Source organism: Stenella coeruleoalba (genome assembly GCF_951394435.1).
Source record: "Stenella coeruleoalba genome assembly, chromosome: 3".
NCBI classification, from domain to species: Eukaryota; Metazoa; Chordata; class Mammalia; order Artiodactyla; family Delphinidae; genus Stenella; species Stenella coeruleoalba.
Window position 1 is genome coordinate 94,579,299 of NC_137148.1, and position 27,608 is coordinate 94,606,906.

Below are 27,608 nucleotides of genomic sequence, written 5' to 3' on the forward strand. Positions count from 1 at the left end.
AGCATCTGTATCCTACCAGTCCTTTCATAGTTACTTCATAATTTTGATTAGATCAGTATTTGGTGTTTACATTAATTTCTTGTGTAAACATCCTCAGCTGAACCATGTTGTAAACTGTGCTTAGTTTTTCCTTTCCTGACATTTCATTTTCCTTGCGGATACAGTCGCCTTTTCCTTTGATCAAGTTTTATTTACTTATCACTAATTCATGTCTTTGCCAGTTGTCTCAGTCATATACATCGTCTATCAGTTTCATGTTCCTGAAGAAATCCCTCCTGGAATCCTTTGACTAGGTCCAATCTGGACCTGTTTTATGGCAGTCATATTAGGATCTTTGTTATCTTAGGTATTCCTTTTGCCTATTCCTGTGTTGGATCCCTTGTTGCTTGATTTTTTTGGTTTATTACCTTACCATGGTGTAGCTTACAGGAGTTATCCTCCATTAACTTCTTGAGAAAGGTCATGGGAGGTAGATTTTTTTTGAGATCTTGCATGTCTGAAAACAGTATAACTTTACATTGACTGCCTGTAGAATTCTTGGTTAGAAATAACTTTTCCTCAGAATTTTGGTGGCATTGCTCTATTACCTTTTAGTTTCCAGTATTGTTATCGAAAAGCCTGATGCAATTCTGATTACCTGTTCTTTGTGTATGATCTGTTTTTACTGTCCAGAAAATATGTAGAGTCCTGTTTGTCAGCAATTTCTAAAGTTTCATAGACCCTGGCTCTGAGTCTGTTTTCATTAGTTGTGCTGGATCCTTGATGGGCTCTTTAATTCTGGAAGTTCTTGTTTTCTTTCCTTGAAAAATTTCTCAGTTTGCTCTCTTCTCTTTTTGAATCTCCTTTTATTCAGCATTCCTCTGGACTGTTGTCCTACTTTTGTTATCCTTTCTCTTCTATTTTCTGTCTTTCCGCCCTTTGGTCCTATTTTTTGAATGATTTTCTCACTTTATTTTCCATCCTTTCCCCCAAATTTTAAAATTTCTCTGTATATTTTTAATTTACGTGAACTCTTTTAAAAAATTTTCTGAATGTTACTGTTTTGTGTTATGCTGTTCCTGTTTCCTAGTTGGATTATCTTTTCTTATCTCTCTGGTATTAATGATATATACTTAAAATTTTTCTTCTTCCTACTTGGTTTGTTTCCTCTCAGTTGCTTTTCTCCCCTACTTTTGTCCTTAGCTTTTATGTTCGAGCTGTCTTCCGATGTCCACTAATCTTTGGTTGACTTCTGTGTAAAGATAGGATACTGAAAACTAATTGGAAACGCTGAATCCATGAGTAGAAGTTATCTGTATGAGCTTTACTTGAGACAGTGTGGCTAGGCAGTTTAGCTAGGGTAACAATTGCTGTAACAACAATCCCCCCAGTCTTAGTACCTTAACACAATAAAAGAATATTTCTCACTCACATAAAGTATAGTATTGGTGTTTCTGATCAGCCAGAACCTTCTTTGTGGGCATTTATTTGTCATACTTGAGATGATGTTAATGGAACTTCTGCATCTAGTTAACATGGAAGATTGTGCAGGAATTTTTATGAGTGAGGCTTAGATGGTACATTGTTTTCTTTAATTTATTTTATTTATTTATTTTTGGCTGCATTGGGTCTTCATTGCTGCATGCGGGCTTTCTTTAGTTGCAGCGAGCAGGGGCTACTCTTTGTTGCGGTGCGCAGGCTTCTCGTTGCGGTGGCTTCTCTTGTTGCAGAGCACAGGCTCTAGGCACACGGACTTCAGTAGTTGTGGCATGTGGGCTCAGTAGTTGTGGCTCACGGGCTCTAGAGCACAGGCTCAGTAGTTGTGGCACACGGGCTTAGTTGCTCCGCAGCATGTGGGATCTTCCCGGACCAGGGCTTGAACATGTGTCCCCTGCATTGGCAGGAGGATTCTTGACCACTGCGCCACCAGGGAAGCCCCTAGATGGTCTATTTTTTTTAAAAAAAAATTTATATTTTTAAAATTAAAAGAAGTTTTTTTTGAAGTATAGTTGATTTACAATTTTGTGCCAGTCTCTGCTGTACAGTGAAGTGACACAGTTAAACACATGTAGACATTCTTTTTCTTACATTCTTTTCCATTATGGTTTATCACAGGATATTGAATATAGTTCCCTGTGTTATACAGTAGGAGCTTGTTTATCCATTCTATATATAGTAGTTTATATCTGCTAATCCCAAACTCCCAGTACTTCCCTCCCCCACCCACCTCCCCCTTGGCAACCACAGGTCTGTTCTCTATGTCTGTGAAACTGTTTCTGATTTGTAGATAGGTTCATTTGTGCCATACTTTAGATTCTACATATAAGTGATATCATATGGTGATATCATATCATTTGTCTTTCTCTTTCTGACTTCACTTAGTATGATAATCTCTTGTTGCATCCATGTTGCTTCATATGGCATTATTTTGTTCTTTTTATGGCTATTTTTCCATTGTGTATATGTACCACATCTTCTTTATCCATTCATCTGTCCATGGACATTTAGGTTGTCTCCATGTTTGGGCTATTGTGAATAGTGCTGCTATAAACATACGGGCGCATGTATCTGTTTGACTTACAGTTTTGTCCAGGTATATGTCCAGGAGTGGGATTGTTGGATCATATGGTAATTCTATTTTTAGTTTACTGAGGAACCTCCGTACTGTTCTCCATAGTGGCTGCACCAGCTTATCAATACATTGGCACCAACACTATAGGAGGGTTCCTCTTTCTCCACACCCTCTCTAGCATTTGTTATTTGTAGACTTTTTAGTGATGGCCATTCTGACTGGTGTGAGGTGGTACTTCACTATAGTTTTGATTTGCATTTAAAGAAGACATACAGATGACCAGTAGGTACATGGACAGTGTATTTTTAACAACTGGCTCACCTGGGAGGAAAGAACTCTATTTTGTAGTATTGGCTACATGATGTAAGTACTCCATTATGGTCAGTTTCATGCTACCAGCATGATGTAGTGACATCATGTGACTGAATGCAGAAATGGGAAGAGATAACGCACTGTTGTTTTCAATTGTGCCAGCTCTGGTATACCACTGCAACTGCCTACCACATCACATTGTCCAAAACTGAGTTGTATGGCTCCCTTAAATTCAAGGGAGAGTGGAAAATATTCTTGAATTGTGTGCTTGGGAAGTAGAGTTTGGTGAACAGATAACAGTTTCTGCCGAAGTTGGAACCTCCAATGTCATTAACTTTAGATCTAGGTACAGTTCCTGGAGAAGTTTGTTCCAGGCTTTAGCCTGGAGGCTGACGAAGGCCTAACTGTAGGAATTCTGGAAACTGATTGAAGAAAAGGACTAGGGATTTCAACATCTGGCTTGTTGACATTTTCTTAACCCCCCTGTTTTCAGTATGGCCTGGTATTCACTTATACTGCTGCTCTAACAAATGACCACAAACTCAGTGACTTAAAAACAACACAAATTTGCAGGCATACCTCATTTTATTGCACTTTGCTTTATTGCACTTTACAGATACTGTATTTTTTACAGATTGAAGATTTGTGGCAGCCCTGCCTCGAGCCAAGTCTATTGACGCCATTTTTTCTAACAGCATTTGCTCACTTGTGCCTCTATGTCATATTTTGGTAATTCTCACAATATTTCAAAAGTTTTCATTATTATTATCTTTGTGACAGTGATCTGTGATAGTGATCATTGATGTTACTGTTGTAATTGTTTTGGAATGCCACGAACCACACACACATGAGAGCGAACCAAATGTGTGTGTTCTGACTGCTCCACTCACTAGCCAATCCCCTATCTCTCTCCCACTTCTTGGGCCTCCCTGTTCCCTGAGACACAGCAATATTGAAATTAGACAAGTTAATAATCTGAAGTGGTCTCTAAGTTCAAGTGAAAGGAGGAGTTGCATGTTTTTCACTTTAAATGAAAAGCAAGATATGATTAAGCTTAGTGAGGAAGGCATGTTGAAAGCTAAGGGAGGCTGAAAGCTTAGCCTCTTGCACCGGTTAGCCAAGCTGTGAATGCAAAGGAAAAGTTCTTGAAGGAAATTAAAAGTGCTACTGCAGTGAGCACACGGATGATAAGAAAGTGAAACAGCCTTATTGCTGATGTGAAGAAAGCTTAGTGGTCTGAATAAAAGGTCAAACCAGCCATAACGTTCCCTTAAGCCAAAGCCTAGTCCAGAGCAAGGTGCTAACTCTTCAACTCTATATGAAGGCTGAGAGAGGTGAGGATGCTGCAGAAGAAAAGTTTGAAGCTAGCAGAGGTTTAAGGAAAGAAGCCATCTCCATAACATGAAAGTGCAAGTTGAAGCATCAGATGCTGATGTAGAAACTACACTGAGTTGTCCCGAAGATCTAACTAAGATAATGAACGAAGGTGACTGTACTAAACAACAGATTTTCAGTGTAGACAAAAGAGCCTTCTGTTGGAAGAAGATGCCATCTAGGACGCGCCTGGCTTCAACGATTCAAAGGATAGGCTGACACTTTTGTTGGGGGCCAATGTAGCTGGTGACTTTGTTGAAGCCAGTGCTCATTTACCACTCCAAAAATCCTAGGGCTCTTAAGAATTATGCTGTTATTCTAAAATTGTGCTACTCTCCTTGTGTTCTATAAATGGAACAACAAAGCCAGATGACAGCACATCTATTTACAACATGGTCTACTGAATTTATTTTAAGCCCACTGTTGAGACCTACAGTCCAGAAAAAAAAAGATTCCTTTCAAAATATTACTGCTCATTGACAGTGCAGCTGGTTACCCAAGAGCTGTGATGGAGATGTACAGTGAGATTCATGTTATTTTCATGCTTGCTAATACAGTGTCCATTCTGCAGCCCACAGATCAAGGAGTCATTTTGACTTTCAACTCTTCTTCTTTAAGAAATACATTTTGTAAGGCTATAGCTGCCATAGATGGTGATTCCTCTGATGGATCTGAGCAAAGTCAGTTGAAAACCTGGGAAGGACTCACCATTCTAGATGCCAGTAAGAACGTTATGATTCATGAGAAGAGATCATAATATCAACATTCACAGGAGTTTGGAAGAAGTTGATTCCAGCCTTCATGGATGACTTGCAGGGGAGGGATTCAAGGCTTCAGTGGAGGAAGTAACTGTAGCTGTGGTGGAAATAGCAAGAGAACTAGAATTAGAAGCAGAGCCTGAAGATGTGACTGAATTGCTGCAGTCTCATGATAAAAAACTTGAGTGGATGAGGAGTTGCTTCTTAAGGATGACCAAAGAAGTGATTTCTTGAGATAGAATCTACTCCTGGTGAGGATTCTGTAAAGATTGTTGTTATGACAACAAAGGACTTAGAATAATTCATAAACTTAGTTGATAAAGTATTTGCAGGGTTTGAGAGGACTGACTCCAATTTTGAAAGAAGTTCTCCTGTGGGTAAAATGCTATCAAGCAGCATTGCATGATTCCTTCTTTATGAAAGGAAGAGTCCATCAATGAGGCAGACTTTACTGTTGTCATATTCTAAGAAATTGGCACAGTCACCCCAACCTTTAGCAGCCACCGTCCTGAGGAGTCAGCAGCCACTGAGGCAAGACCCTCCACCAGCAAAAAGATTATGATTCATGGAAAGCTCAGATGATAGTTAGCATTTTTTAACAATAAAGTATTTTTAAATTAAGGTATGTACATTTTTTTAGACATAATGCTGTTGCACACTTAGTAGACTACTGTATAGCTTAAACATAACATATACTCACTGGGAAACCAAAATATTCATGTGACTCCCTTTATTATATTTGCTTTATTGTGGTCTAGAACCAAACCTTCAGTATCTCCAAGGTTTGCCTTTATATACATCACATTTTATTTTCTTTACCCATCCATGGACACCGTTGGACACTTAGGTTGTTCCCATATATTGGCTATTGTGTATAATGTCCTAATGAACATGAGAGTGTTTTTATCTTTTCAAGTTAGTATTTTCATTTTCTTCAGATAAAAACTTGGAAGTGGAATTGCTGGGTCATGTGGTAGTTCTATTTTTAATTTTTTGAGGAACGTCCATACTGGTTTTCATAGCAGCTGCACCAATTTACATTCCCACCAACATACACAAGGGTTCCATTTTGTCCACCTCCTCGCCAATACTCATTATTTTTAGCATCTTTATAATAACCATTCTAATAGGTGTGAAGTGATACTTCATTGTGGTTTTAATTTGCATTTCCCTGATGATTAGTGGTGTTGAGCATCTTTTCATGTACCTTTTGGCCATCTGTATGTCTTCCTTGGAAAAATCTCTATTTAGATTTTCTGTCCTAATTGTTTAAATTGGAGTGCTTCTGTATTTTTGCTACTGAGTTGTATAAGTTCTTTATATATTTTGGATATTAACCTCTTATCAGATATACAATTTGCAGATATTTTCTTCCATTCAGCAGGTTACCTATTTGTTGATGGTTTTCTTTGCTATACAGAAACTTTTTAGTTTGATGTATTCCAGGTCTTATATTTTGCCAAGTCATTTTTCTATTGGGATGTTTATCTTTTTCTTACTGGCATTTAAGTGTTCTTTATGTATGCTAGCAACTATTCCTTTGTCAGTTTTTATGTATTACAGATATGTTTGTCATGTTTGTAGCTCTCTTAATTCTTTTTTCTGGTGTCATTTGAGCATTAAAAGTGCTTACTGGGCTTCCCTGGTGGCACAGTGGTTAAGAATCCTCCTGCCAATGCAGGGGGCACGGGTTTGAGCCCTGGTCTGGGAAGATCCCACATGCAGTGGAGCAACTGAAGCCTGCACGCCTAGAGCCCATGCTCCACAACAAGAGAAGCCACCGCAGTGAGAAGCCCATGCACCGCAACAAAGAGTAGCCCACACTTGCCACAACCAGAAAAAAATCCACACGCAGCAACAAATACCCAACGCAGCTAAAAATAAAATAAAATAAATAAATTTAAAAAGTTAAAAAAAAAAGTGCTTAGTTTTGATGTCATCACATTTGCCAACCTTTTCCTTTATGGTTATTGTTATTTGTGTCTTATTTGAAAGTCCAACACTATTACAATGTTATAAAGATATTCTTCTGTATTATATTTTTAAATTTTTGTAGCTTCACCATTGACATTTATTTTTAATCAATCTGGGATTGATTTTTGAGTACGTGAGAGCTAGAAGTTCATTGTATTAGAACAAAAAGAAAAATTTTTATCCTGGCACCATTTATGGAAATGCCCTTCCATCCTTGCTAATCTGCAGTGAGTATTCTGTTTTAAATTAAATAACTATATTTATATGTGGGTGTGTTTCTGGTTCCATCAGTCAATTTCCCTATTTCTGCACCAATATCTTGCCTTAATTACTGTGGCTTTACAACAATTCTTAATCTGGTCAGCAGGTCCTCTTATATTCCACTTGAGAGTGTCTTGTTATTCTAGTCCTCTGATTTCATATGTAAGTCATGAGAGGAGTCATATTTGGAGTCATAATCCCATTTTCAAGTTCTCCCCCTACACCCTTGTTGGGATTTTGATTAGAATTGCCTTAAGTCTTTGGAGCATTTTGGGGAGATTGAGTATCTTTATAATATTGAATCATTCAATCTGTAAGCATTGTAAATTTTTTATTTACTTAGGTATTCTTTAATTTTTTCTTTTAAAGTTTTACATTTTTCTCTTGCATTTTTAAATTGTTGTTTCCTTTATTCCTAGGCACTGCATGGTTTTTGATGGTATCTTTTTAAAATTATATTTTACAACTCATACTTGCAGAAGGTTAGAATGGCAGTAGAATTTTATATAATGTCTTTCTTGGTGTTCTTATTAAAACCTTTTACTAATTACAACACTTCTGTGTAAATTATGTTAGATTTTCTATGTGGAAAATCTTTTCATCTGTGACTGACAGTTTTGTTTCTTCCTTTGAAACTAATCCTTTGAAATTTGTTAATCATTTCCATGATTTTCTTTATAGTTTTATTTTTATCACCCCCAAATTTCTGTCACTACGTAATATTTAGTTTTGCCTGTTTTTGAATTTTATACTGGATGGAATGGAATGGAATGGAATGGAATGGAATGATTACATATCATTCTGGTACTTAACTTTTCCCCCTGCTGTAGAGTGAATTGTGTACCCCCCAAATCCACATGTTGAAGCCCTAACCCTCAATTTGATGGTGTTTGGGATTGGAACTTTGGGAGATAATTAGGTTTAGATGAGATTATGAGGGTGGGGACCTCATGATGTGATTAGTGCCCTTACCAGAAGAGGTACCAGAGAACCTGTTCTTGCTGTTTTTCCCCATAAGGACATGTAAGGACACAGAGAGAAGGTGGTTGTCTTCCAGCCAAGAAGAGATCACTCACCAGAACCCAACTATGCTGGCACCTCAGTCTTGAACCTTTAGCCTCCAGAATTGTGAGAAAATAAATTTCTGTTAGTTAAACCATCAGTCTATGGTATTTTTTTAATGGCAACTTGAGCTGTGGTAACTCTTTTTTTCCACAATAAACTTTTGAGAATCATTCATATTGATGGGTATAATATACTGACTTAATTTTTACTGCTTATAGGATTCTATTTTATAAGCATACCACGGGGACTTCCCTGTTGGCACGGTGGTTAAGAATCCGCCTGCTAATGCAGGGGACATGGGTTCGAGCCCTGGTCCGGGAAGATCCCACATATCGTGGAGCAACTAAGCCCGTGCACCACAACTACTGAGCCTGCGCTCTAGAGCCCACGAGCCACAACTACGGAAGCCCGCATGCCTAGAGCCCATGCTCCACAACAAGAGAAGCCACCGCAATGAGAAGCCCACGCACCGCAACACTCGCCGCAACTAGAGAAAGCTGCATGCAGCAACGAAGACCCAATGCAGCCAAAAATTAATTAATTAATTTTAAAAAAAGCGTACCATAATTTATATGTCGTTGGACATTTGGGTTGTTTTCAGCTTTTTGTTGTTGTTATGGTGCTTTTATGAACATTCTTCTTTGTGCTTCTTGGTATACAGGTTAAGAATTTATTATATATGTGTAGCTGGCCAATTTTCTATTGTTTTTGACCTTCAAAAACAATGGTTTCACTTGGGTTATCATTGTACCTAGGAGTGAGTGCTGGACTGTAAAACTTTTTGCCCAAGTGGTTATACCACTTACCTTCCCACTGGTAGGATGATTTTCTTTGACTCCACATCTTTGTCAACATTTGGTAGCGTCATAATTTTACATTTTTGCTAATATGGTACATGTGGAGTTATTTCATTGTTACTTTAACTTGTGTTTCACTTCATTACTAATGAGGTTTACCATCTTTTTATTTGTTTATGGACCATCATATTTTCTTTCCTGTGAAATTCTTGTTCATGATTTTGCCCAGTTTTCTATTGCAGTGTTTGAGAAGCTGACTCTTTTTTACTGGGATATGAATTGCTTGGTGAATTTAATAAATATTAGTGAATCAATTCTTAGTTTTAGGCAGCGCTTATATAAAAATGAGTAAGATGGATAGACTCTTACTTCAATTTGCATTTAAACTTACTTAATTGGAAGCTCCAAACTTCTGTACTTTCTTCCATTAAAATATAGATTAGCTACGTGAATTATTTATAACTTCATCTCTTTATTTCAATTTACTCATTTGTAAAACAACGGGCTTTGACTAGTTAATATCTAGTGTCCCTTTTACTAGTGTCTATAATTCATGTGTCTGATATTTTTCTTGTTGGTTTCTGAAGCTGAGAAATAAGTTTTAGTGAAGTGGTAAACTATATAAAGTGCTGATTTTTTGTTTTGTTTTTAATTTAAAAATGTTGGGTTTTGTTTCTTTTAAGGTATGATAGGTTAGTTCTCCAAGGACTGCGCTCTTAGATGAATTTCCCAGACAGATACTACTACCTTTTATTTTTTTAATTCTTATAATGCTGTTAAACCTAGAAATTAGATCCTAACATATATGAATTATTCTTTCTCAGAGTGAAGATACACAACAGCAAATCATCAGGGAGACATTCCATTTGGTATCTAAGAGAGATGAAAATGTTTGTAATTTCCTAGAAGGAGGATTGTAAGTAAAGCATTTCATGGACATTTCTAATCTTTGACTATATGAATAAAATATATACTGTTTAATCGTTTTATCTTAAAATTTCCTAATTTGATTAATTGGATTGGGGGAATTAACTACCATTTATCTTAACTATAAATCTAACTTAAATAATTTTTTGAAGATATTTAATCTTTTTCTTTTAAAAATTTATAAAGGCATTTTATATAAAGGTAATACATTCATATGGCAAAAATTCAAACATTACATGGAAGTATAAATTGTAGACCAAGTCTTCCTCCTCCAGCTTTAGTCCTTCTTCCCAGTTTCTTGTGTATCCTTCTAGAAAATTAATTTTGCACTAACATATAAAAGTATAACCTTAAAAATTTTTACTTACGGGATCACACATGTATGCTGGTTTTCGTGTTGCTTGTTTGCACTTATACTTTGAAAAACTCTGCATATAAACCCATCTAAAGCAAACTCATTCTTTTTAATGGCTACAGACTACTCCTTAGGGTGAATGGACCTGTTTTCCTAAGAATTTAGATAGCACCCTTTATTTTATATTATGAGCAATTCTGACGTCTGCTTTTCAAATATATGTGTGTGTCTAGATAGACAGATTCGAATTCAGCTAAGACTTTTCTATTTTTAAAATGAATAAATAAAAATTGCTTATGATTAGTTTGCCAACTATTTAAATAGTTTTAAATTAATGGGTTTCATGAAAATAATTTGTTCTCATATAGTTTCATAAACATTCCTTCCCGTGTTTATATGTTTAATTTCTTAACAAGATATTTCCTCAGTGACAATTCAAAAACTAAACTTTAGCTGAACCTCATTATGAATAATCAGAGATTAGTCTGAGAAACCTACACTTTTCTGTATTTTTAAGGTGTATGATGCATATTATGGAAAACAGTTTTCATAATACAGAATTCATTCTTACCTGACTATAAATTACTTTTTATCATGTAGAAAGTTTACTTGCATTTCTTGAAAGGTTATATCATACTGCTCTTAAATTTGCAAATACACACCTATGATTTGTAAATTTTGCTGTTAACTCGAGGCCTCCAATTTAATAGTTGAGACAGATGTACTTGCTTTCTGTTTTTGTATTTTAATTGTACTTTACTTATCTCTCTTAAACTGTAGTTGAGTTGTGTTTGCCATTACCATCGTTTTCCTTTATCTCAGCTCCTTAATCTTCTAACCTCATAGGAAATTAATCACCCAGCACAGCGCAAGAAATTGATTAGTCTAACCAGGGCACTGTTTGAACTAGGAAGTATGACTTGAGTTTGTAATTATTCTTTTCCAACCTTACAAAAAGTAGAAAGCAAATATTGCATCAGAGATGAGGCTACACATCTGGTTTAGTCCTAGTTTTTGTTACTAACAAGCTGGTTTTCTTGGTTAGGTCACTTAAATTCTTTGTACCTCAGTTTTCTCTTCTTATGTTAAATAAGATATTTGGACTAAGGATTTCTAAAATTCTGTAGCTTTTATGTCGTGTATTGCATTCTATACGAGAATTTGTATCAGTATTGTACTATAGTATAAAGATGAAATTATAACAAAACGTGTACTCATATTAATATTTTGTTTTCTTTTAATAACTTTAATTGCCTTTTTTTAATTTGCGGTATGCGGGCCTCTCACTGCTGTGGCCTCTCCTGTTGTGGAGCACAGGCTCCGGACACGCAGGCTCAGCAGCCATGGCTCACGGGCCCAGCCGCTCCGCGGCATGTGGGATCTTCCCGGACAGGGGCACGAACCCGTGTCCCTACATCAGCAGGCAGACTCTCAACCACTGCGCCACCAGGGAAGCCCTAATTGCCATTTTGAAACTTACAGTTTTCAAAAATTTGGTCTTCTTTTAAAGCAGATCCAAACAAAAATTTAAGATAATCACTAAATTGCAGATTCAGGATGAAGTAAAGTCTGCTGTTGCTGCTTTTGTCCCTTTTAAGGAACAGTTGCAGTGATAGTCTATAAATACAACTCAGAGAATCTTTAAAGTGCTTGTACATATTTTTAAATTGCATACCTTTTCTAGATAGTAGGAGTTTTTAATTCTTGTCAAAGATCATTTTCACTTTTGGTATTAGAGGATATAAAGTAATAAAAAATAATGAGTGTGTATGTAGAGAAGTTGTTTCTACAAAACTTGTGAATTTAGTATTACTTTTATTGAGTGACAAATAGGGACTTCCCTGGCAGTCCAGTGGTTAAGACTCCATGCTTCCACGGCCGGGGGCATGGGTTTGATCCCTGATCGGGAACTAAGATCCCGCATGCTGCCCAGCGCAGCCAAAAAAAAAAAAAAAGAAAGAAATAGGTGTTACTTTCCTTTGTCTTGTTTGAATGTTCAGTTAGCTCTGATTACACTTAGCCTTGATTTTTTTATGTTTCATTAGTGTTAAAGGGTCTTTTGAGAAGGTGAATGAATTGTTGTAAACTTAACTATGGAACAGTTAAATTGTATTTAGAAAAATAAAAGGTGTTTGTAATGATCCCTGAATTATTATTTTTAAAATGCTGAAATTCCAGTCAACATAAATAAAAATATTTGGCAAAAGGATTGAGTATCTCTTAGCTCAGTTTTCTTGCATTTATATTCCAAAACAAAATGTGTTTTTGGAGAAGATCTTGATGGTAAATATGTCCAAAACTTAAAAAGAAATGTCATTTTTTTTTCCTAGTTGATAATCAGTGTTAAGCTGTGTAACTTACTGTGACCTATGGAGTTAAATCTAGTAAGCTCTTAAAAATGCCCTATGATCTCATTTCTGCCTACTTCTCTGACCTAATTGCTTACTAATCTTTCATTGATCGCAGGCCTTCTTTTTCTTTCTTGAACACAGATATTTCGTTCTTGATGAAATTGCCTTTTTATTAGTTTACCTTTGCCTGAAATGCTCTTCTCTAAATTTTTTCATGGCACGTTCCTTATCATTAGATCTCAGCCTAAACATCAACTCTTTTAACACCCAATAGGAAGTAGCAAACCCATCAATGTGGCATCATCCTCTTTTGATTCTCTAGGTAGTCCCTTCCACTCTGATAATATTTTCTTTGTTTGTTTATTTCTCCTTACCCACTCTCAGTACCTGGCACATAGTAAGTACTCAGTAAATAATTGAATGAATGAATGAACTAATATTAAGCATCGGCATCTTTTACTTGACTTCTCTGAAGAAAACAACCATCTAGTTCACTTGAATGCTGTGTCATTAAATGTTACCTTTCTTTTTGTAGAAGGTTTTAAACAAATTGTCAGTTTTCTTGAACTAATGAAAATGTTTTTTATTTTGTAGCTATAACATTCCAATTGTTTTGTTTTGTCATTTAGATTAATTGGAGGATCTGACAACAAACTGATTTATAGACATTATGCAACATTATATTTTGTCTTCTGTGTGGATTCTTCAGAAAGTGAACTTGGCATTTTAGATCTAATTCAAGTAAGTTAACACTTGCCTCTTACTGTATTAAACAACAATTTTGGCATTTCAATTTTTTAAAACTTCTGTGTTCTAAATTTTCTAAAATGATGTTTTGTTTGGTAAGAAATAAGTGTTCCATAGTAGATGTTGGGTGGATAAAAGAGGGATGAGGGATGTAGCACAGAGTCATTTAATCTAATTAAGACTAACTGCAACTAATTTCCTCATGCCCTTTTTTCCTGTTCATGTAAGTCACACAAAAACCCCAACACTCGTAGGTCTTTTACCATATGTATCCAGATCTAACCCCCAAACTCACCCCTTTCTGTCTCCTGAAAATCTTTCATAATGGCCCTGGAACTCAAGGTCAGTCATCAGCAAATTTCTCCTTATCTTCAACCTCTTCTGTTAATATTATCTTCACCTTTTTTGCTGTAGGTTAAATCTGGCTTCCCTGATGAAACTACCTGCCACCCTCGCAAGCAGTAGCAGTCTTCTCTTTCGCTTTCTTCATGCCATTGAGTCTGGAGGGTGTTCTCTTTGCTTCTCATTACATTTTCCAGACCTTTTTCTCTTCTAAAACATCTCCAGACTTTATCTCATGTTCTCAAACTATACCTACTTCTACCAATCCAGTTGCAGTAATCTCTCATTCCCACTCCCTATTCATTGGAGATTTTGTCAAAAACTTTCAGTGGTCTGAGATTTTACTCTACCTGCAAGCTAACAAGTTTAACTACCACAGTTTCATGGATGCTGACAGAAGATGGGAGATTTCGGGGCCAGAAACAAAGGACTTTATTTCTGACAGCCAGAGCAATAGTCAAAGTGACAGCATTTGCTTACACTGGTTACTCAAGTCCCAGTTCCTAAAGTGTGACTTGATAAGGTGCAGGTAAGACCTGCACACACAGTAGATTGAGATATAGGAGAGGAAGCCCAAGCTTAGTGAACTGGAATCTTTTATAACGGACACGAAGCATATCTGCCCATGTCCTGGAGGAAGAGAATATCTTCCAAGCAAAGTATAGATAAACTTACCCTTTGCTTTGGAGGGAAACACTATCTATTTTCCAGGGCTGTTGGCTATACGAGCTTGCTTGAAAAGATAATCCACAATAAAGGCAGTCAGTACCTCTGTTCACATGGTGTGCAGGAATGGAACACCTATGGAGAATTGTCTCCTAACAGATTTTAGTTCTTAGTTCACTGACATTCACTCCAGTACTACTTGTGTTATAATTCTTGGTTATTTCAGCGTTCATGTGGATAGTTCATTCAGTACACTGGTATCTTCAAACTGGAATTCCTCTTCTCCAACGAATTTTGCCCATTACCCCACTTCACTGTTCATTTCTAGACCATGTCTTTATCCAGACTTAAGTCCCTCCATCATCTTAATTTCACAGTTTCCACTCTCTGCTACCATCTCTTATCTTTTCTTATCACAATTACTGTTACTCCAACAGTTCTTTGAGCCCATTGGGACCTTCAGTCCCTTTTTTTGTTGGGTTTTTTTTTTGAGGATAAAAATTTTTATTGACAGTTTTCTAGGTATAGTTGTACATTTTTGAACTGTTCAATGTTTATTAATAGATAAATGGCAGCTTTAGAAAAATAGACATGTTTATATCCAGAATCCTGTATTCTCTTCCTGTGTTCCTTATATCTTTTCAGTGTGTCTTTGGGACCTTCTGTCTTTTAAATCTATCTTCTCACTGTCCCTCATCCTCCTGATGTCTTACTCTCCTTGCCCAGCTTAAACTCCATGGTCAATCATGATAATCATAGGCTTGTATATACTCAGCTCTTTGCCTGAATCCACACACCTGAACATACGTAGAGAAAAAAAAGATAACCATACATGCTGGCCTCACTTTAAATTCATGATCTCTGACCTCAGTGATTCCTTAATGCTACCCAGTAATCACATTATATTTCCCTGGTCATTTCACTCTCCCACACTCCTAGACAACTGCTGATACATTCTCCTCCCCTCTCAAACCTGTAGCACTTCTAACATGTAGCTTCCAAGTTCACTAGGCAATCAGAAGGGAACTTCTACAGACTCTGTTATCTGTGTCCTTGTACTCTCTTCTATAAGAGATGAATGAACTTTGCTCTTGGCTAAGGCCAACTCACCCACTTATATACTAGTTTACTTCTTCCTCATTGCTCTAGCATTTTTCTCTCTTCAGTATCATTTTTTCCTCTCTTCTAGATCATTCCCACTAGTCTATAATATGTTAATATGTTCTTCCATCTTAAAAAAAAAAAATTCTGTCCCTACTTCCTTCTCCAGCCACTGCCTCATTTCTTTCCCTCTCTTTATAGCAAAACACTTTCTGTATGCAATGTCTCAAATTTTTCTTCTCCCATTCTTTCTTGAACACATTCTAATCAGGTTTTTCAGCTTTACTGTTGCTGAATCCAAAGGTTCTCATCAGTCCTCCTTTATTTGATTAAGATTGTTTATTACTCTCTTCTTCAAGAAATATCTTCTTCACTTGGCTTCTAGGATACCTGGTTTGCATCCTACTACTTTAGTTGCTCCATTTTAGTTTCTTGATCTCCCTTATGTCTTCTTCTTTGGCAAATCCTGTTGATTATGCAGAATCCACTTACTGCTCTCTGCACTGCCTCCACCTGGGTCCATGCCACCATCAGCTCTTGCCTGGACTATGTCAGTAGTTTTCTGACTGGTCTTCCTGCTTCCACTGTCCTTTCCTTTTTGTCTTTTCTTAGTAAAACAGCCGGAGTGATACTATTCAAATATGTTACATTTTATACTTTTCCATTTTGAGTTCTTCAATGGCTTCCCGTCTCACTAAGAGTAAAAGCCAAATTCCTTACAAATGACCCATGAGGCCTCACATGATCTGACTCCCCTTGCTGAACCCTACTACTTATCTTACTTCATTTTCTACTCTTTTCCCCTTTGCTCCATCGACACTGGCCTCCTTGTTCCTCAGATATACCAGCATACTTTTACCTCAGAGCTTTTGTATTTGCTGATCTTCCTACCTAGATTGTTCTCCCCTCATCGATTATTATTTTGATGCTGTTGCTGGTCTTAATGGTTATGATAGCATGGTTGTTATATCTTAGAAGGGAATTATATGGGGAGTTGTCAAAAAACAAATATCCTACATCATATCTGAAGTAAATTCTATCATGTATTTGTGGAAAATGGAAACTATGTCTTGTGTTTTGCAAAAGTTTTTAGCCATTATTATTTGAAATGTTGGTAATTTGTCTTGATATTAAATAAGATACAGAAAGAAGAATTTCAGGAGGATTTTCTTATTGTCCCGTTTCTAATGTAGGCTTGAACAGTTTTTATAAGAAGATCGCATTGAGTTATTACATGTTGATCTATCATGTCACAAAAAAAGAAACTTTCTGTAATTTACCTTACAAGGATGAATTCTGTCACTACCTTGAACATGTTGGAAGTTCTGTAGTTGCTGTCTTTCCCCGGTGGTTATTACAGATCATTAAATACTTAAGAGGGAGTGCTGAGCATGCATAAGTCAGGCACTTTAAAAACATTGGTTGAGTGAACAAAGAGGGAAGGGAGTACCTTATTGTTTCTGCTTCTGTTTCATGAAACAGCTATTCAGAGTTTACTTAGAACTGGTTTTCTTGCTTTGTCCATCCTCTAGTTTTGAGAAATGTAATAAAAGTGGAAAATTATAAATCAAGAGAGTTTAGACCAAAGCCTCTTGGTTTTGTATTTTCTTTAGGAAATGGGTCAAGAAAATTTAGTAAACATCAACATGTGATAACTAAACACAGTTTCATTTGTTTTTTTTTGAATGTTTGTATTTTACTTTTATTTACATTTCTAGAACTGTTTAAAATACAGAAAAACACAAAGGATAAAACAATAAATACCTATATTCCTATCATCCAGAATTAAAGCTTTTTAAAAACTTTTTTTGAATTTTTTTTATTTTTGAATTTTATCATTTTGGTTTTTTGAACATTAAAAATGATATAATTCAAATGATCATTAGAAGCTTATATTTTTATGCAGAGGTTTTGTGTTTCTAAGGTATGTATGTATTATCCCAGATTTGACTTTTTACCTTATATAAAATCTGAGAGAAGGAATTCTTAGTAAATTCCATGTGGGAATTATACTGGTATGTCACCAGGTTGAATAATCAGCTTCTGTTTTGTTTTCTTTTAATTCTTTGTTAGTTGGGAAAAAAAGGTGATCTTTTTTTGTTTCTGGTGTGTACTATTTTAATGTGATATTGATTACAATATAAGCTAGTTTCAGAGTTGATAGCTAGCCTTTTTTGAAGTCCTTTCTGTTATAGCATGTTGTCATTGGAAGTGTTAAAATATTTACAGAGTGAGAATAGAAGTTAATTAAATATTAATGTTGGTTGTTTGAGTTATTTATAAGCAGTCATATTGCCCTCAATTAAGTTAGTTGCCACGCTGATATGGAGGCATAAAAGTTCACTAGATAATTCCAAATTTTGTAACAGTTTTCTGTATCACATGTAGCAATTATATCAGCATCAGCCTTGTTCAGTTATAGTTAGGAAAAAATTGAGGACTAACAACTAAACTTATCTTTAGGTTTAGAAAGATATGTTTTGACCATGGTGTTAGAATATGTATATAACTTAGAACTGTTATGTATATAGCATTTGTCAGTACTACAGTACTGAGCGTTAGACTGAGTTTTGTGAAGTTATTTTACTTATTGCTATTAGTGTTAATTTAGTATGATACTGAGCAAGTCATTTAATGTTAATAGACCTTGCATTTTTCACCTGTAAAGTATGCCTGTTTCAGTATGCTGCCTATAGACCTCATGAGTTGTTAGAAATATCAGTGAATTAAAGCAAAGTAGTAGTGGTTAAAACCTTTCAGGCCCTTCTCTGTACTGGCTATATAACTTTGGGCAAGTTATTTAACCTCTTTGACCCTGATTTTGTTCATCTGCAAAGTGGAGGTAATAATAATAATACCAACTTATAGAACATGTGAAAGCATTAAAAAAAGATGGTATATGTGAAGCCTGTCGCTAAATGACTGACCTGAAGTAGTCAGTGGTTTTTAGGTAACATTATCGTTAAAGCATGTATTTTATAAGGAAGGCGTATAATTTCAGTAGTACACAAACTGAATTGGGTAAAGAAGTCCTTTTATTTTTCTTTTTCATTTTTACAAGAATTTGTGAATCTATTTATCCTATATGTTCTTTGATGGCTTTGAAGGAATTCTGCATTGTGATAGAATTATGTGATAAGAATAGGCTTAATTGAGGAAACTTGTAAGCCAAGAATACTTAAGAAAGATCCCCTGATCTTCCCACTATCTCATAGGAAGCTGCGCTGATGTAGATACTACTAAACATAGAATAATTTGCCAATAGAGGCCTCACCCCTCCCACTCCACATCATTGTTTTCTTTTATTACAAGAGTAGGCTCATTGAAAGCATCCTTGTCAGTGGGGTGGCATATACATTACTTAAGCTTTGAGCTATACACGTTTAGGTGCCACGTGTCTTTAAGAGTTGCCTGGGAAAACTCCCTGACCAGCTCTTGAGAACTGTGGGAAGTTGCAGCTCACCTATTGGAGGATTGAGTGGGATAAACCCCTGATCCCATGGAGAGATGAGTTCTGTTGCAGTTCCTCCTGCTGGAGAAAGAGAGAGCCCTGGCTCAATTTGTTTATTTTCCAGGCAATCCAGAGTGAATGCCCAGGATCATTTTAGGAAAATTCTATCGTGTTTACTACACCATACTGTGTTACCAGAGTATTAAAAACTTCTGTTTTTAATAATATTTGTTTCTTACATATGTAAGAAACCAAAAAATAGTTCTATAAACAATATGAATTGGACACTGTTAGAGTGATTCAGCATTCTTTTTTTAAAATTAATTTATTTTATTTATTTATTTTTGGTTGTATTGGGTCTTCATTGCTGCGTGTGGGCTTTCTCTAGTTGCGGCTAGCAGGGGCTACTCTTCGTTGCGGTGCGTGGTCTTCTCATTGCGGTGGCTTCTCTTGTTGCAGAGCACGAGCTCTAGGCACACAGGCTTCAGTAGTTGTGGCACACGGGCTCAGTAGTTGTGGCTCCTGGGCTCTAGAGCACAGGCTCAGTAGTTGTGGCGCACGGGCTTAGTTGCTCTGCAGCATGTGGGATCTTCCTGGACCAGGGCACGAACCCATGTCCCCTGCATTGGCAGGTGGATTCTTAACCACTGCGCCACCAGGGAAGCCCGATTCAGCACTCTTAAAATCCTTTTCCTATCTTATTTTCATTGTTGAAAAGTCTGATTTACAGTCATTGGAAATGTAATAATTCACTTTTCAGTTATTTACATTGCTTCTTCTTAATGATAAACCCAGGTAACAATTTGATGATACTTACCATTCTAATTTACATGTTCTTTTGACCTCTCAGCAGTCCTCTTGGGAGGCATTATTGTGTTTGGAGTTAGGTGGTATGGGTTTAAATATTGGCTATGTCATCTAACAGTTCTATATCTTTGAGCAAATTACTTAGTCTTATTCATCCCCAATTTTCTTGTCTGTAAATGTTGATATTCATACCTACCTTGCCAGCATTGTTATAAGAATTGGAGCTAATGTATATAAAGCAGTCAGCACAGGGCCTAGAAGATAGCAGACACATTGTTATTACTTACTTTATAGTGGTGAAGAAAGTATTTTTGAACTCAAGTACTTAAAGTCAGAATTTTGGAGCTAGAAGTAACTTAAAATTTATTTTTTTCCCCTTCAAAGTAGGTTTGAGAGAGTGAAAAACTCAGGTTATGTTGGTATTTTTCTTTGGTTTACGGTGAATTCCTTATTTCTCAGTGTAGAATAGTAGGTTTCAGGGAGGGATTGGATATAGAGGAGAAGAGTTCCTTTTGAGCTTGGTTTTTCAAAAATTTTTTTCTTTAAAAATTAAAAAAAAACTTTTCACATTGAAATTATTTCAGACTTAGAAAAGTGGCAAATATAATGCAAAGAATTTTTGCATACTGTATCTTCATCCAGATTCCTCAAATTTAACATCTTCCATAACCTCAAGTAGGTAATTAAAATCAGGAATTTTACATTGATAGAATACTATTATCTAATCTGTAGATCTTATTTAAAATTTGCCAGTTGTCCCATTAATGTAATTTTTCTTGTTTAGAGTTCAATTCAGGTTACATAGAGTGTTAGTTTTCTTATCTCCTAAGTTTCCTTTACTCGGTTATAGTTCTTCATCTGTCTTCCATTCATGTCTTTCTTACCTTGATCCTTTGAAGAGTATTAGACAATTATTATTATTATTTTTTTTTGTGGTACGCGGGCCTCTCACTGCTGTGGTCTCTCCCGTTGTGGAGCACAGGCTCCGGACGCGCAGGCTCAGCGGCCATGGCTCACGGGCCCAGCCGCTCCGCGGCATGTGGGATCCTCCCGGACCGGGGCACGAACCCATGTCCTTTGCATTGGCAGGCGGACTCTCAACCACTGCGCCACCAGGGAAGCCCATAGCCAGCTATTTTGTAGAGTATTCCTCAGTTTGGATTTGATGTTTCTTAATGATTAAATTCGGATTATGTATTTTCGAATATCACAAGTGATGTTATGTCCTTCTCAGTGCATCATATTCAGGAGATACATGATATCATTTTACCCCATTACTTGTGGTATTTATTCTGATTCCTTGGTTAATGAGGTGCCTGCCAGGTTTACCTACTTAAACTTCCATTTTCCCTTTGTGCTTAGAAGTATCTTATGGGGAATAATTTTGAGTATATAAATATCCTTTTTCTAATCATAATTTGGTCATTACTTTTAGCATCTGTTGATGATTCCTGCCTGAAAGAATTATTGTGGTGTTGGCCAAATAGTGATTTTCCCATCATGATTTCTATACTTATTAGTTGCTATTCTGTAAGGAAAAGCTAAGATTTTTATTCATTTTATTTTGTTTTAAGTCTGTTCAAGATACCAATTGTACCGTATTCAATTATACACAAGAGAATATCTTTCAAGGCCAAATACCATTAAAAAAATCAACTTTTGCTTGGAAGTTTAAATGGAGTTCTAACAATTGATGTCAATATGAGTTTTTTAAATGTTCTTGGAGTAGCTTCTGTGCACCAAAAGAAATAATGCAGAGGCTACTTTCATTTTCTAAATTAATATTTGATACATTAGCCTTATAAATTCAAAACCCTACTTCTTCCTTAGATGTCTAAATCCAACATACAAATCATATTAAGTCACTTTAATGGAGAGACTACAATGTAATTAAATTTCCTATAGTACAAGAAGTCTTTGCACAATACTGTTGTTAATTTGGGTGATAAAAGTATGGACAGTTAAAATTTTTGTTTTACACTTTTATGTATTTTCTAAATTTTCTGAATAATCACCTCTTACTACATTAAAAATAAAAGATGATTTTTGTTGTTGTTGGAGGGAGTATCTCTAGTGAATAAGAGTGTGGGTTCTGCCATGAGACTTTCTGGATTTTAGTGAGGACTCTCCTACCTAACTGCTAGTAGTTAGTTAACTTTGTACTTTAACTTACTCTTCTGCAGATGGTTGATAAAAAGTACCTGCCTTATGGGATTACTGTGAAGGATTAAACAAAATAATCTATTTAAAGCACTTGGAACAATAACAGTGCCATAATAGTGTATACTCAATAAGTGCTATTATCATTGTTAGCTTTTAAATTTTTAAAAAAATAGAAAGAAATAAATCACACAATATGAATCATTGAGTTCTTTAAGAACTCTTAAAGAATCATTATGACATCAATATAGAAGACAGATAGTCCTTTCATCAACTCTTAATTTTTTCATATTGAAGTCAAGAGTTTAATATGTTTAAATTAACTGGTACATAATAAATGCACAATAAATGTCTCTATTTTTACTGTTAGAAAAATATCCGTCCTCATTGGCATATTAGTGTCTAGGTCAGGTTTAGTGGAAATCCAGTTCAGAATCCAGTCATAGGCTAGCCCGAGTGCTACTTACACACCTTAAACACCATACATTAAAGATTCTGAATATTATATGCAACAGTGCTGTATTCATAGTTGTTCTTCAAAGCTAATTAATCTGATTTTAAGTTCAGTCTGTGTTCCCTAGCTTTCTTGGTACATTTTTAGTCGTATTTTTTGATTCCTTACTTAAGCTAAGCCAGTATCTCTCTAGAACATCTTGCTGCTGACTGAAAAACAATTTTTTTAGATCTCTTGGCATATTCCTAAATTTATGCCTTCTATTCTTGGGCTTAAGACTTTTCCTGTCTTATAACATGTCAGTTTAACATTTACGTATGTTATTTAATATTATAGATGAGAAACAGTAAGAGCAATTCCTCCTGAAATTTAACAGAATTCCCCAAACCCAGAAAAAAAAATTTTTTTTTCCCCTAGAAACTCTAAAGGAGAGTCTGCCAAATAAGTGATATTGCTTAAGGATATTTTTGTGGCATTTATTTTATCTAGTGCACATTTTTATTTTTGCATCTGTGTATAGTATCATAATACTAGCTAAAATATATTGAGTACTTTTTTGGTGAGATACTACTGTTCTAAGCCATTTATATTTATTATTTAATCACTAAAACAACTCTATGGCATAGGCACTATTATTATACCCAAATGAGGCTTAGAATTAAATAACTTGCCCTAGATCTCATAGTCAGAGGCAAAGCTGGAATTTTAGTAGAGTACTAAGTACTCTTAAGTACTAAGCTGCTTTGGAATAGATTCCTGTTACCCTTTGTGATCCAGGCATATAAATTTGTAATTAAAGATAAAGGAAACACAAGGAAGTTTTGTTGATAGAAGGGCACAGGGAAGGGAGACTCTGTTTATATGTGGATATGGCATTTTTCTGAATATCTCTATCTTTTATATTTACTTTTGGAAAACTATGTAATTATTAAAATGAAGGAAAACTTAAAATATTATTCTTAATAAATTAAAAGTAATTTTTCTTCCACCAGCCTTTGAATTCCCAAGGCCAGAGATTAATGAGTAGCTACTTAGTAGATAACAGTTATATTGAAATTGACTTTAAACTTTTATCATTTAAAAATAAAACACAAGAGGGTGCCATGTACCATGTTACTTCTAGTTTTTTAGTCTTTTTATCTTTCTCTTTGTGAAATATAATGCAACAGCAGTTTTATTATTTTTGGGTTCTCCTGGCTAGAACCCCCAAGGCCCATTAATTTGTTTTTCTTAATTTCTTAACTTCAGTTTGTAGATTATTAGTTTTGTATTGACCTGGTCCATGTAACGAATCAGCAGTGTATATCTACCTTGGGCTCTAGATTCTAATTACGTTAAGTAATTCTTGCTAACTCAAAAGAAAATTAATGGAGAGTTTTTTGAAGTGGGTTTTTAAGTTTTCATCCAAACTTAGCATTTGAATGCCTTAAATCTTAAGAATTCTTTCACTAAGTTAAGAACATGTAGTTGTAATGATATTTTGCTGCAGGGCACTTTTTTAAAAAGTATTTACATTTTTCATACTTGGTATTGTTCTGTTTTAAATATTGACAACCTTTTTTCTTTCTAAGTTAGTAAGCAAATCCCAAAAACTTGGACACCACAGTATGTAGTTACCTTGCTTTTATATCAGTGTTTATTAGTAGAATTAGAATTTTCTCTTTCTGTTTTAATTTTGTAATCATATGTTTTGAACAGCCAGGTAAATAGTACTGGCTTTTGTTTAGTTGATGTGTTTTGGGCAGTGTTCAGCACTTTATCTAAATTATTTAACTAAATCTTTAAGATAATCCAGAAAGGTAGATAGTTGTATAACTATTTTATAGTTCTGATATTTGGAGGAGTTAAGTGACGGTTAGGCTCACATAGCTAGGTAGTAGCTAAGGAGGAATTTGAAGTCAGGTCTTTGTGGTTTCCTCACTGCTTTGCTATACTGCCTCTATAGACAGCTCATATTTTTTGCACACTATAGTTCACCAGTGGCACATTCAATGCTACCAAGAAATTTTTTTCTCTCTTTGTCAGATATAGTCTATGTTCAGTGGGTTCCACTGATCCTTCATAAGTAATACATAAGTGAAGGGAAACTATTCAGACAGCATTTTCACCAAGATAGTCATCTTCTGATGGTTAAGAAAGAATGGCTACAGTATATGGGTAATCAAACCAGTGGATCTGGAAAAAGTAAACATGAAAAAATAAAGCCATACTGGAAACTTTATTCTGAATAGTAAGTTTAATAATAATTTTAAATTAAGAAAGACCACCTCGCACCACATACGAAAATTAATTCCAGATAGATTTGGTCCAAACATGCAAAATGAAACCATGAAGCTTTTGTTTTCTTCTGGGAGAATATCTTCCTGACCTTGCTATAGGCAAAAATTTCTTAAATTGGACCAAAAAAAAGATTAACCATAAAGGAAAAAAGCTGATAAGTTGGACTATATTGAAATTTAAAGCTTCTGTTCTTCCGAGAACATTATTAGGAGAATGAAAAGGCAAGTCAGAGTAGGAAAAGACATCTGTAATATGTGTGTATGACAGGACTGTATCTAGCTATGTAAAGAATTTCTATACATCAATAAGAAAAAGACAGGTAATGAGCAGAAGTCTTGAACAGAAAAATGAGCAGAAGTCTTGAATAGACATCATGAAAAAGGATATCGAAATGGTGGTCCATCTCTTTAGGCTTCAGGAAATACAAATGAATATCACAATGACAGACCACCACACACCCATAAGAATGACTAAAATTAAAAGATTGACAACATACAGGGCTGACAAGGATGTGGCACTATGGGAACTCCCATATACTATGATTTGGATTGTAAATTTTTTTTTTTTTTAATGGCTGTGCGACACGGCTTGCGGGATCTTAGTTCCCTGAGAGGGATCAAACCTGCACCCCCTACATTGGAAGCGTGGAGTCTTAACCGCTGGACTGCCAAGGAAGTCCCTGGATTGTAAATTTTTATAATTGCTTTGAAAATCTATTGAAAATCACTTTGAAAACCTATCTGCTCCATGGCCCAGTGATTCTACTCTAGGTATACATTCAGTAGATATGTGTATGTATGTTCACTAAAAGACTTATATAAGAATTAGTATCAGTACTAATTGTAATGGCCCCATGCCGGACCCGAATTTCTGTCAACCGGGGAATAGATAAATACATTGTGGTATATTTCTGCAATAGCACACTGTATAACAACAAGAATGAATGAACTGTTATACTAATATTATGTAACAAAATAAATAAATCTCACAAACAAATCAATGAATAGAAGAAGCCGCTCATATGGTTCCATACTGTATGATTCCATTTAAATACATGGTTGTCCCTTGGTATGGTAGTTGGTATCTGCTGGGAATTGGTTACAGGACCTGCTATGACCAGAATCCGTGGATGCTCAAGTCCCTTACAGTTGGCCTTCTGTATCTGTGGGTTCCGCATCCCTGGATTCAGCCAACCATGGGTAGTATAGTACTATATTTATTGAAAAAAACTTGTTTCTAAGCATGCGCGCAGCATTGGACCCACACAGCTCAAGCCCAGATTGTTCAAGGGTCAATAGTAGTTCAGAAATAGACAAAATATATCTTTAATGTTAGAAAGCAGGGTAGTTACCCTTGATGTTGATAGTTGCCTAATGGAGTATGAGCGGGCTTCTACAGTGCTGGTAATAGTCTAACACCTGAATATTAAGTGCTGGTTACACAGGTATACTTACTTTGTGAAAATTCATTAGGTTGTACATTGTTATGATTTGTGTACTTTTTTTTATTATTGAGGTACACTTGGCTTACAATATTACATTGGTTTCAGGTGTACAACATAGTGATTCACAATTTTTATAGACTATACTCCATTTAAAGTTATTATAAAATATTGGCTATTATAAAATATTGGCTATATTCCCTGTGCTGTATAATATATCCTTGTAGCTTATTAATTTTATACATAGTTGTTTGTACCTCTTAATCCCCTACTCCTATCTTTCCCCTCACCCTTCCCTCTTCCCACTGGTAACCACTAGTTTGTTATCTGTATCTGTGAGTCTGTTTCTGTTTTGTTAATAGTCATTCGTTTGTTTCATTTTTTAGATTCCACATGAAGGTGATAACAGACAGTATTTGTCTTTCTCTCTGACTTATTTCTCTATGCATAATACCCTCCATGTTGTTGGAACTGGCAACATTTCATTCTTTTTCATGGTTGAGTAGTATTCCTCTGTGTGTGTGTGTGTGTGTGTGTGTGTGTGTGTGTGTGTGTGTGTGTGTGTGTGTGTGTACCACGCCTTTATCCATTCATCTGTTGATGGACACTGAGGTTGCTTCCATATCTTGGCAGCTGTAAATAATGCTGCTATGAAAATTGGGGTACATGCATCTTTTCAAGTTAGTGTTTTTTTTTTTCTTCAGCTGTATACCCAGGAGTGGAATTGCTGGATGATATGGTAGTTCTGTTTTTAGTTTTTTGAGAAACCTCCATACTGTTTTTCACAGTGGCTGCGCCAATTTACATTCCTATGAACAGTATTGTGTACTTTTCTGTACATATGTTATACTTCAGTAAAAATTTACTGACGGACAGAACTTCAATGGTTTTGTTTCCTGTAACTTATTTAACTATGAGTTTATAAATGTATTCAGACCACTTCCATATTAGAGATACTGTGTCAAAAATAAATTCATCTTTCTCAATGGGAAAATTTTCTCTTTTGGACTCCTCAAGAAGTCAGTATTTGTTAAATGCTTATTCTTTGTTCAAGCAGCATTATCCCATTCTGTCCTCATAAAAAGAATATGTTATAAGAAGAAGAAAAGTGAGTCAGAATTAGAAATAGAATGAATAAAGTCATTTCACGGACCATGTCACCAAGACCTTGAGGAGAAATAGATGAAGTTGGGAGTTTGGATAGGTACTCAACAATATATATTTTCTACTTACCACATAATTGAAACAAACTAGGCACTCACTTGAGGATGACCTTTGTATGCCCCACACTTGGTCATCTTAATAACTTGCCTTGTCATAAATGAAACTATGTATAAAACTGTATATTCTTGGTTACTACTGATCTTTTATTTCTCCTAGTCTAAGTCAAGGATCAACAAATTACATCCTGCAGGTCAAATTCAGCCTGCTACC

At 35.6% G+C, this 27,608-nt stretch overlaps 1 protein-coding gene across 1 annotated transcript in view; it reads left to right on the plus strand.

Moving 5' to 3' along the window:
* Positions 1-27,608, plus strand: part of AP3S1 (adaptor related protein complex 3 subunit sigma 1) — a 70,074-nt gene that overhangs the window by 14,498 nt on the left and 27,968 nt on the right. The window contains 2 exon segments of the mRNA XM_079918578.1: positions 9,917-10,008; positions 13,355-13,466. Of these exon segments, the coding sequence (XP_079774704.1) occupies positions 9,917-10,008; positions 13,355-13,466 (204 nt within the window).